This window comes from Sceloporus undulatus, chromosome 6 (assembly GCF_019175285.1).
Source record: "Sceloporus undulatus isolate JIND9_A2432 ecotype Alabama chromosome 6, SceUnd_v1.1, whole genome shotgun sequence".
In the NCBI taxonomy this organism is placed as follows: domain Eukaryota; kingdom Metazoa; phylum Chordata; class Lepidosauria; order Squamata; family Phrynosomatidae; genus Sceloporus; species Sceloporus undulatus.
This window is the reverse complement of record NC_056527.1, coordinates 61,263,954-61,276,095: the sequence shown is the minus strand read 5'-3', so window position 1 is coordinate 61,276,095 and position 12,142 is coordinate 61,263,954. Positions and strand designations below refer to the sequence as shown.

Below are 12,142 nucleotides of genomic sequence, written 5' to 3'. Positions count from 1 at the left end.
TCTAGTATTAGTTGAGATGTTACAATTTGTTAATACTATTCAAAATGGGCTCTATAAAAATCACTGCTTTTGTTTTACAAACCTGAATATGGAAGAAAGCAACTTGGGCTGCGGTCAAGCTTTTTTATGAACCTAATTTGTCCATTATCCTTGAGGCAAAAGAAGTTTCTCTCTCCAAGCACAAATACACTGGAAATAAGTTGACTGACTGAAATGACGCATATATCCAGAGCTTGCTCCCCAATATTTAAAACCCAGTCCACCTTAAGAAAACAGAGAAAGTAAGTGTATAGCAGAGTGAAATATACTGTGGAAAGCATGGGAAGTTTAATCTAACTCAGATGAAATGGTTTTTCAACATGAGAAAAATATCACATATTTAAGCTACTTCAAAATTCATTACTGGTCACTGTTAAATAAATGCAAAAGCTTACAAAATCCTGCGATATTATAACCACATATCCTCATACAAGTAGATCTAGACTAAATTAATTGAACTTGGGTCCCATTAAAACCAAAGGGTTGTTTCCAACTTCCACCCACCGAACAGACACCTTAGGTAGACTAATTCCCTCTCTCCATCATACCCCCACATGTGCCCCAAATCTGCAGAGTCCATTTGCATTATATGGTTGGCATGCAGTGGGATACAGGAAAACAGAAGAAAAGGGAAACACCAGTTACTTGGGCAGACATCCACTTGCTTAACACTGTACCCAGTGAACAAGTTAGCAATGACCTTATTTATTTCAATGACAATTAAGTACAAGTATCCATGAGCCAGAACAGACTGACAGCTTCAGCCAGCTTCAAGCCGGCATGGGGGCATGGCGTTTACATGCACCATACCCCCAAGTTGCCCAGAAGTTGTGCCGACGATTACATGCCAGATGGCTTTCAGACGACTTGGGGGTGTGACATTTAGATGCTACATAGCCCAGGGCTGGCAAAAAGCCATCTCCAGAAGAAAAGGGGTGGCTTTTCTCCGCCCCAAACAGGAGCAGATTTTTTCCTCTCCTATTTGGGGCAGAAGCTGGCTGGATTGGGGCTGCGTGTCTGTTTGCCATGACCCCAATCCAACCTTAATTGTGGCATCTCCAAGCTTCCCCATCGGGGCTTGATATTTCACTCCTTAGTCTGGATATAATCCATAGCTTTGTTATAATTAAAGTTGTAAAATTAAGCACAGTATTAAAGTGACCAGTCTAATGGGGTGATTTTCATATCTTGACTACAGAATGCTAGCAAATTGAGATTTTGGTTTTATTACTCTGTTAAATTCAATTAAAGAAAGGTAGTTATCCATCATGCCATAAATGTCCAATGGAAAGTAAGTGAAGTTAAAGAAATACACCCAAAAGATACTAATTAAAGACAACACCATCCTGATATACCATATATACTCGACTATAAGTTGATGTCGTGTATAAGTCGAGGGCAGGTTTTGGGGCCAAAAATTAGGGATTTTGATACGACCCATGGATAAATTGAGGGTATCCCTTCCTCCCCCTCTGCAGTGTGGTAGTTCCCTCAGAGGACACCCGGAGGACACCTGAGCTGAGGAAGGAGGGGGAAACAAATGTCTGCCTCCCAAGGCTTTCCTCAGCTCAGCTGTCCTTTCAGAGGACTCCAGAGGACACCCAAGCTGAGGGAGGCGGGGGAAGCAAACGTTTGCCTCCCAAGCCCTTCCTCAGCCCAGCTGTCCCTTCAGAAGACAGTCAGGCTGTGGAAGACGCTTCAGGGGCAACCCTATTATCATTTGCCCTGTATATAAGTCAACCTAGAGTTTTTTGGGTCACTTTTGGGGCATAAATTTCTCTATTTATAGTCGAGTATATACGGTAATGTGAAGCTTTTGCTTACTTTTCTCAAAACAGCAGAATTCACTTTAGACAAAGTACTTTCAAAATTTAAAAATATATATTTTTTTAAAAAATGTAGTTGCTTCCAACTTATAAAGCAGAAGACTCTTTATGAAGAAAAGAAAAGTCCAATTTCTGGATTGCAAACTGACTGTAGATGCCCATTTATAGTGCAATCCTCTACTTACATATTCAGTAAGTCCTATTAAGACGAATGGGACTTACTCCTAGGTAAGTGCATATAGGACTGCAGTCTAAGAGAACTGCATACTAGATATTAAGTCAGAAATGTCTTCAGCATTTATGTGTTTATCACTGACTATCCATATGAACAAGCAGATTTACCACAAGTCTTTTTCCAGAGCCAAGTTTTTGTTGCTCAGTTTCTTGTGTTTCAGCATCTTTTGCAAATGCAAGTACTTCATACCTATTTTAAAAAGAAAAGCTTTTAAGTTTTTTAATATTGTGGCTTGCAAGAGTTCCACAGAATTTTTATTTAAATAAAAAAAATCTGCATTTGTGCTTTGCCACTATAATTCAGTGGAAAACCACTGAATGAATTACAGTCATCCCTCCATATTTGCGGCTTTGATATTTGCGGATTTGATTAATCACAGATTTAATTAATATGTTCTCTCTAGGACTGTCTAGGTCCTCCAGTGCAACTCTGTGGTCAACTTTAACTAAAAGTTGCACTGAAAGACCATTTGTAGCTACTCCAGTGCCATTCTATGGTCAGTGTATGTTGGACATTGACCACAGAATTGCACTGGAGGACCTAGAGATTCCTAGAGAGGTGTCCTCTCAGGTAAAAACAGTGTTTTTGTTATTTGCGGTTTTTCCATATTCATGGGGGTCTTGTTCTCCTAACCCTAGCGAATATGGAGGGACAACTGTACAATAAACAGAAAAGAGAGACAAACGGACTTTAGTTGGTATCATATTAATAAAGATCAGTTTACATATACCAAAGGTTCATTTATAAATATAATATTTAAAATTTTAGTATTTAAATGTAAATATAAATTTAAACCTATATTTAGTATTCATCAAAGTAAAAGGGGTTTAACCTGAAACCTACTAGTTAGACCCAACTAGACTAGACCTACTGACTCAATTGTTAACTATGAACCACCGGTTGCTACACAGAAACAGCTACTTGCAATTAATTCCCTTTTCCAACAATAAAGGCAAAATTAAATCATGTTATTACTGTAATTAAACAAGGGAAAACTTTGCTTCTTTTTCTGTTATAATGGTAATGTTTCAATTGTTTTTATGGTTGCAGAGGTTGGTTCTCGCTAAATGGCCAAGTAGGAATATCTCATGATTCACGTGTCTTGTGTTTTACCTTACGCTTTGTTGTGGGGGTTGACATGACAATAAGAAATATGGAAGGATTATGTTTCATACAACAGGCCAGCATTTTGTAGTATTCAGATGTTACTTTTTAAGTAACTATGGTGCAGTACAGACTGCCCAAAAAGGACAGCCTGCCAGTGCCTATTTTTCCGCCGGAAGGAAACCTCAGCCGCCAAACGGCACGGCTTTCCACCGTCGGAAAAAGAACCCGCAAAAAGTGGGTTCTTTTTATGCCGCACTTGCGACATAACAAGTGCGCCACTGGCACACTTGTTATGTAAGTGTCGTGTGGTGGCATGCGGACGCTACGCGACACTTATGTAACAATGGCGGCGCCCATGTAAAGAGGGCGCTGCCATTGTTATGCCCTCATCACATATGAGGGTTGCAGGGCGTGTGGGTGCTCCGCACCCCAAGCAACCCTCGCACGTGATGAGGGCGCCGCAAAGGGAGGTATGTACCGGGCCTAAAATAGTAACCAACTATGGTTTATGCTTTGGAATTTAAACAACTAGTTATTTGTTTAAAAAATTACTGCAAAGTTCTGGATGTAAAGAAAGGATAAAGAGCAACAGACACATTCAACATTTACACTTACTTAATGCTCTCAACTTGCCGACAGGAAGAAACAGTAATGAAGGAATCTGTCCGAGAACTGTATGTCAATGGACCTGGCAGAAGAAAGCCAGGTAAAAAACGTCCAAATGAATAGCTTTCTTGTTCAAACAGCATAAGCATGCCATCCACAGACTGTATACAGATTAAATCACGGCCTAAACAGGAAAGAAGCAAAGGAATGTAGATAAGGTATTCTATTTTGTAAAAACATTAATCTAAATTATTATCAAAACTTTACACATACACACTTCTTTACAGAGACAACATGGAATTACTTATGAGTACTAAATTAAACAAGGTACTACACAATTGTAATTATTCACCAAACTGTTTCAACAGAAAAGGAGACAAGTGTATTTCCTAGAGAATGGAGTTTCACATCCTGAGTGCTGTGATGAAATAAAATCATCATCCTGTCCCTGTCTGTGCTCTGCTCCTAATTCATGGTCTTTCTGCAGCAGTTAATTTTAAAAAATAAACTGTATTTCAAATCTTTGAAACAGGTTTGCTTTATGAAGTTCAGTATTCTATAAAATAATGAATAAAATGTGCAAAGCATTATAAATCCTGGTATTGACTACCCACCTAACAATGTTTCTTGATGAGGTCACGTCACATGCTTTAAAATACCCCCGAATTCTAATTTATTTTCTTCATTATACTGCAGAACTGTAGAAAGACCTGTAATACTCTTTGAAAATATCATATCAGGTCTGTATCCCATTCAATACCATTTTTAGTGCCATGACTTATTTCCCTAACAAATCCCCTATGGAATTGTGGGATATGTAGTTTTATGAAGTACTTGGAACTCTGCTAGAGAGGCTGAATCGTGTGGTTCAAGAGAGTGAACTAAAGCTCACAAAGCTAGTCCCAGGATTCTGTGGGTTGGAGCCATGGCAGTTAAAGTGGTATCAAACCCACAGTAATTGTGCAGTGTAGATCCTGAAATTTGCAACTTGGTAAGATACCTGGAATTCTCTGCTTGTGAACTCTAGTGTCATAGTTTAATGGGGTGTTTTAGTAGTGCTAAATAGGAGACCGTTAATAAATAACAAATGCTGTAGGCTATATTTCAGAGGAAGAAACCACCTCTGAGTATTCCTTGCCTAAGAAAACTCGTATGAAATTCATGGGGATGCCATAAGTCAACAGCCAACTTGAAAGTGCATCATGTTCATGCACACACAGGGGGAACGAAACCAAAGGAGACAGAGAGACTGATAAATATCAAATAACTGATAAAATGAATTCCTGTTAAACCAAGCAGAATGAAAGGAAATATGCCAGAAAGATTAACAAAACAATGCTATGTCTGTTTATTTAGAGGTTTGCCCATTGCCTTCAAGGGAAGTTTCTCCTAGGCAAGCATATACAGGACTACAGCCTAAATTATTTATAATATCTAACATTAAAATGTCTACTTTGCTTGAGAAATGTCTCAAGGAGCTTTATTCATTCATTCATAAGAATCCTACTGTACTAATCAATATTTATCTTCCTTAATCATTCTACAGTTGCAATATATCCAGGTATGATACTGTTAATGTAACAAAGAATGATTCAAGCAAATCTTAATATATATGTCAGATCATTCCAGCTCAAACAAGGCTGCCTTTTCAGAGAGAAAAATCCATCTGCCTTATTAAACATATGGTGCATTATCGCAAGGTGTAAAAGGGGGTTTTTTTGTCCTTTTACTGACTGTTGATCGGAAACACATTCCCATTATAACAAGAGCTTTAATTTAAAAAAAGAGCTAGCAGTTTGAGTTAGCAAAATCGTAAATCAGCGTATTAAAAAGTATTTCCCTCACATTTGAAAAGAATACTGTTTCTCTTATTAAACATGAATCTTGACTTCTAAAAGAAGGTAGCTAACAAATGAAAATTAATCTTTCCATATTAGAAAATACATATATCATTCAAATTTTGCACACAAAAAAACCCCAACAACCCAAAATTAAAGTATAGTCCAAAAATATCCTATATTACAACCATTCTGCCCCCTTGTAAAAAAATAACCCTCAGACAAAATAATACTTTTTGCTTTCATAATATTCTATAATTGTACATCATAAAGGCCAAGTATCTCATATCATTAGATTCTACTCCTGTAAGGCCCTGGCTATACATTTCACTAACAATTTAAATTTGATTATTTTCCCCATCACGACACATTTAATAGATGACATTTTGAAACTAGTTTCATATTTCCAAGTGGTGGTAATTTTTAAGAATTTCCTGTTGCTTTAAAACTCATCCATCTTTCTAGAATATGTAAACTCTGCACTGTTTAAACCAATGAACAAATGCTTCCCATTACTAAATTCAATAATTTTAACAAAATTACTGTATAAAATGTAGAATTCTTAAAGCCTTTTTCAAACAGGCCATTGATTTTGAAGTTATGACTTTCCTAAGGTGGGACATGTTTTTTAAATTATACAATAGTATATATTGCTTCTGTTCAATCCAGGGGTTATTGGTTATAACATCAAAAACAGATCAGATATATAAGTTCCATACACACATACACACACTCTTTTAGGTAGACAGCCTGTTTTTTAAGTATGAAATGGTTTTACAGTTGTTAAACTACTAGTACTTATCTAGTCTCACAGTTCGTTTTGATTCATTATAGATCTCAGACATTCTGAGATTTAATGAATTCAGCTTGTTAAATATGCTATGGAAATCAATACTATTTGATAAAATTAACATATGGTAGATCGTTTAAAGTTCTAGATGCCCAAGCATAAGAGTCAAGAGCATATACTGCACTTTCTTTTTCCCAATCACTTGTCAACCAAAAAGCACATTTTCATGTATTTTCCTGACTTATAGTTCCTGGCCCAGAAACAAAGTTTAACTCTAGAACAAGAGTACCTTGTGAATAACTAAACAACTGTGCATCTTAACTGGGCTTAATTTTACATTTTAAAAGAAACTAAAGTTCCCAAGCTCACTGGATCATGGTACAGCATGGAATATATTTCCCACAGGGGTGTCATGCACCACCTGTCTTCTCAGTGCCAGATCAATATATTTTTCTCTGCCAGGCATTTTTAGCCATCTAGTGTTTCTTCTTGTATTTTTATTGACTCAAATTTTACTTGATACAAAATTTGTTTTACACACACACACACACACACACTATTACATTTTTTGTTTGTATGATCATTTTGTTGTTCACTGCTTTGATCCCTGTTCATGAAAGAGCAAAACCAATGCATTTTTAATTATGAAAATATCGATCTGCTGTTAAATATTTTGATATTTTAGGAAAATATGCTTTTATATACAATGAAGAAATAGTTTCTTAAGAATAATTGGCTAAACCAATTACTGTGCTTGTATTTATGTAATACAGAGATTCCAATCAGTTAGGTATTATCAACTGCCTACAGGCAGACATACTCAGTAATAATCTTCTAGTTGGCCACCTTCCCATGGGATGAAATCATAGGATTTTTATTAGTGCATGGAGCATGATGTCTTACAAGGATGTAACAGGTAGGAAAAGAAAGTAAATTAAGGATCTGGCAAAAACTTGCTGTTTGGAATTACCATATATACTTGTGTACAAGTCGATCTCATGTATAAGTTGAGGGAAGGTTTCGGGGTCAAAAGCAAGGATTTTGATATGATCCATGGATAAGTCGAGGGTAAAACTTAGGAAGCTATAACAAAGGATGGAAAGGGGAAAACACCACTTCTGTCCTTCCTTCTCCGGGCCTCTTCCAACCACCTAACATCACTTCCCGGGTGCTGGAGGGGAGGTTTTAACATTGGGTTGGAGAGGAACGAAAGTGGAGTTAAATGTAAATCATAATTTAAAACTTCTAATCTCCTCCCTTTGCACACAGAATAAGGGGGGAGAAGAATACAAAAGACTGCATTACATTTTTGTAATAGCCAATCATGGTGTATTGGCATAACTGAATGACAATATCTAAAATTATTACACTAAAGTTTATATGTGATCTAAAGATGAATTGGTAATAAATACAATTTCAAGTTTATATCACCGCCTTATTTAAGTAGAAGCAAAAGATACACTTAACCTTGCAACTTATAACTCAGCTGATAATCTTTTTTTTTCTAACTAGCACCTAATAAAAACCACCCTTGCAAAATTGTGGAAAAGTAAACCTCAGTCTACCTCTCTTATAAGTTTCCTGTTACAAGATTACATGGTTTTTACATATGTTGTACTTTGTTATTAAAAAGAATTCTTTCTCATAACACCTTCTTTGTTGTAAGACTGAAACATGCTTTGCCTCCAGGCTGAACTACAATAAAAGTAAAATGGATTCAGACGTTTGGCTAAGAAAAGCTAGCTTTTCTATAGGCTTTCTTCCCCTTGTAATATTTTTCTTGTAACGGTTTTCTACTGTTTTTAAAATACAATTGTTTTTTTATTATATCTCTTTTGTTTTGCTGAATCCATGGATTAACATAAAACAGATGTGTAATTCTGGAAGCCATTTGATATTTTTAAATAACATAAAAAGTATCTGTGATCCTTACAATGCTACTTGTGTTAGGTTTTCCAGAGTATCCATAAAAATACTAGACAGCACTCAATTGCCATTTTCTAAAATAGTCTTTTTTTTAAAAGCCTGCCCCCTTCTACAGATATCAAGGGGAGGTGGAAGGCTGAACTTCTGCTGCAGCCACGTGCCACAGCAGGAGCAAATATAAGGAAGAACAGATCACAGGGACACCCAACTCTGCCCCACATATCAGGCTTATGGTTTTGATTTATGTGTGTTGAATGAAGCAGATCTTTAGAATGGGACTGCCAAGCATACGTATATGACAGAATTTTTAAAGTATAATTTTTGTAGGTTTCTAACTGCAAAGGTCCAGATGATCATGGTTTTATAAATGCAGCTCAACAAAATCTCAAGAAGATACAAGTGTGCTCATGATAGTTAGCCACCACTATGAACCACTCACAAATCTAGTATCATTGGCCCTATACAGACAGGCCAAAATAAAACTGCTTCAGGTCACTTTGGAGGTATGGTGTTTCAATTAGGACTGGAGCGTGGCTTTGGTGTGGCTTCTGGACTCTTAGGATGCATGTATCATTTAAACAGCATACCTCCAAAGTGACTTGAAGCAGCTTGATTTTGGCCTGTCTGTATCAGGCCATTGAAAACCTAAATTGCATTGTGGTGTTAACTCCAGAACTCATTGACCTAACATCATCATCATCATCATGCTTTATTTATATAGCGCAGAAGATTTGCACAGCACTGTACATACAAACATTAAAATAGATAAGAGTAAACCTGTCCATGGCGTACAGTCTAAGAAATAATAGCATAATACATATAAATAATACATAACAATACAGGAAAGGGTTCAGTAAAACAGGCAACAAATTTAAAACATCAAATAGCAAATAATAGTCACACAATGCCTGGGAATGCTTCTCTGAACAGGATGGTCTTCAACTCAGTTTTGAAACTGGTTAAAGAAGTGATGACCCATGCTCATGGGGGAAGGAGGTTCTAGGAGTGAGGGGCAGCAAGTGAAAAGGGACGAATCTGGGACAGGGCAGTGAAAATCCTAGGCTGAAATCTTACAATAAGGGCTGGTACAGATCGGCATGATAAGCCAGGTTCCAGCCAGCTTGGAAGTGTAGCGTACGTACAATGCACACCCCCAAGATGTCCAGAAGCCGGCTTCATGTCACCCAGCTGCCGACATAACAAGGCACCCTCTGGATGTGTGGCATTTAAACGCCATGCACCAGAGCAGCATAAAGCTGCGGTGGGACATGGCAGGAAAAGCCGGCTTTTGCCAACACAAAAGGGAGCAGCATATTGCTGCTTCTTTTTGGGCTGGCAAAAAGGAAGGTTGGGGCCACAGTGTGCACAGCCTCAATCCGGCTTTACTGGGGCAGCTTCAAGCCACCCCTTTGGGGCAATCTGTTTCACCTCTTATTGCACTATAACCAAATCAACTTAAGATACAGTTCAAACATCAAATCACTGATTATGACTAGAGGAAATCATAACCATAAGTAATGATGTGCCCATCTACAGAACAGATCCAGTACGGATATGCTGGCAAAATGGATTGGCTTAACCGATAGTTGTACAGTATCATCATCTAGTTATTTATTCCAGATGCTGTATAAACAATGTAAAACAACGTGGAAATAATTTATCTGATCTCCAAATTCCCAATATTGGCATTAAGCCCTAATACGGAAAATGAAAAACAAATGGATATGATAAAATATATAGTACAGTCAGCCCTCCATATTCATGAATTCTTTACCGATGATTCAAACATCCATGATTAAAAATATTTTTAAAATGCATACATTTCAAAAATCAAACCATTTTATATAAGGTTTATATAAGGTTTACTATGCCATTGTATTTCATGGGACTTGAGCATCCAAGGCTTTTGGTAGGTGGGTAAGGGGTATGTCCTAGAATCAAACACCAGTGGATATCAAGAGCCCAATGCACAAGATATTTCAGCAACATGCAACAAAAGCAAAAACAATATTTATAACAATAGATGCTCTAATAATTCATATATAAGCAAAGTCCTTTGTGGAGTTTTCACTAGTCTTTTGGAGCCAGTGAGCACAATAAGGCTTTAATGAGACGGCAGTTGATACACTTACCAAAAAAAGCAGTCATGGAAAAGGGAGCTTGTCTATCCACAAAATGGCTACTCAAATTGAAATGAAACACTCATTTAACTATAAGACAGGGCTGGCATCCAAGTTCCAAAACAGAGAGTGAATTTTCTATAATTGTAGTTTACTACTTTAAAACCGTTCGTACAGAAGCAAATTGATAAAGACACAAGTACACAATGGCAAACCTCCTCTGAATAAATCTTGCCAAGAAAAGCCTATGGTAGAGCTGCCTTAGGATTGTCATAAGTCAGAAATGACTAAAAGGCACATAACAGCAACAACAAGAAACAAGAAACAAAGTACATGACAGATACAGGGCCTGAATCCAAATATCAAGTCACCTATTTCTGCACCCAAAAAGTATCAATTTTACAGATAACAATATCGGAAAGCTTCCCATAATCATATCGGAAAGCTTCCCATAAAAAACTCACACACATGGAGAGAGAAAGAGAAACAACAGTAACAAGGGAAGACATGTGTACACACATGCATACATCATGAAAGGCAGCAAGCCAGCTAACACATTACCTCACTGCCTGGCACTACCTCCACCCTTCACTGCTATCACTTCGCATTTTACCCTTTTCTTTCTTCTGAGCAGCTGAACAAATGTAAAAATGATGCATTGTTCTACTGCTACCTACTACTTTTATGTTTTTAGAATGCTTCTTAACACTAAGCTATTTAAGCCTTGAACAGTGTTTTGTTTCTGCTTTTATTGTATGATTTTTTGCACATTATTTAGAGGATGTTGGTGGACCAAAAAAAAATATTTTATGCTTTGCATGAATAAACTTCCTCATGTTAGCAATGCTGACTCTGGGATAGAAACAGATAAATCAATTTAAGTTGGAATTTTTTTAAGTGAAGGGTCAATGTGATTAAATTTTACGAAAATCCACTCATGTTTCCTTTTTTCCAAAGCTTAACACACAGACAAGATTGTGAGTCAATTCATGATGGTATTTTTCAGTTTCATTCTGATGAGGCTTTTAGTGCAGATGTTTTACTTAAATTTAAATGGCAACTTAACAAACTCAATAATGTAGGCGCGTTACAGACGGGCGGTAGAGGCGCCGTCATCGCGCCGCGATTACGCACGAGGGGCGTGCTTCCGGACGCACCTTGCCCCTCACGCGTAATCGATACATCAAAATGGCAGCGCCCTATACAGATGGGTGCCGCCATCTTGACGTAGCAGATGCTCTGCATCCGCACGTCCCAACCCGGAAGAGACCTCGCGAGTGCGCGCTTTGGCACTTGCGACGTCTCTTCCTGGTTGCCGGAAGGAGCGCGATTTCCACGCTCCTTTTTTGCAGCACGGAGGAGTCGCGCGGTTTGGCTGCTGCGGCTCCTCCATGCTGCAACCGGCAGCGGCCCAAGACCGCCCCTTTTGGGCGGTCTGTAACGGGCTGTAGTTATACTTGCACTGTGCTGGAAGCGTTAATGACATCCTCAGAGAAGCTGAGATGGTAAATGTCTGTTGGAAAGTACTAAATTTAATGTTAATTAAATCAGAATTAGAATAGAGTGGAATGGAATGCAGCAATAGATCTTGTACAAACCAACCAATAGAAAATTGTCCTCACTTCAATAATTACAATTTCTTGAAATTTAAAACT

At 37.7% G+C, this 12,142-nt stretch overlaps 1 protein-coding gene across 2 annotated transcripts in view; it reads right to left on the bottom strand.

Annotated features, from left to right (window-relative positions):
* BBS9 (Bardet-Biedl syndrome 9) overlaps positions 1-12,142 on the bottom strand; it is a 264,949-nt gene that overhangs the window by 235,625 nt on the left and 17,182 nt on the right. For both annotated transcript variants that reach the window (XM_042474263.1, XM_042474264.1), the window contains exons 6-8: positions 3,823-3,997; positions 2,208-2,289; positions 83-263 (exon numbers count right to left, since the gene is read on the bottom strand). In XM_042474263.1, the coding sequence (XP_042330197.1) occupies positions 83-263; positions 2,208-2,289; positions 3,823-3,997 (438 nt within the window). The remainder of the gene's footprint in view (positions 1-82; positions 264-2,207; positions 2,290-3,822; positions 3,998-12,142) is intronic.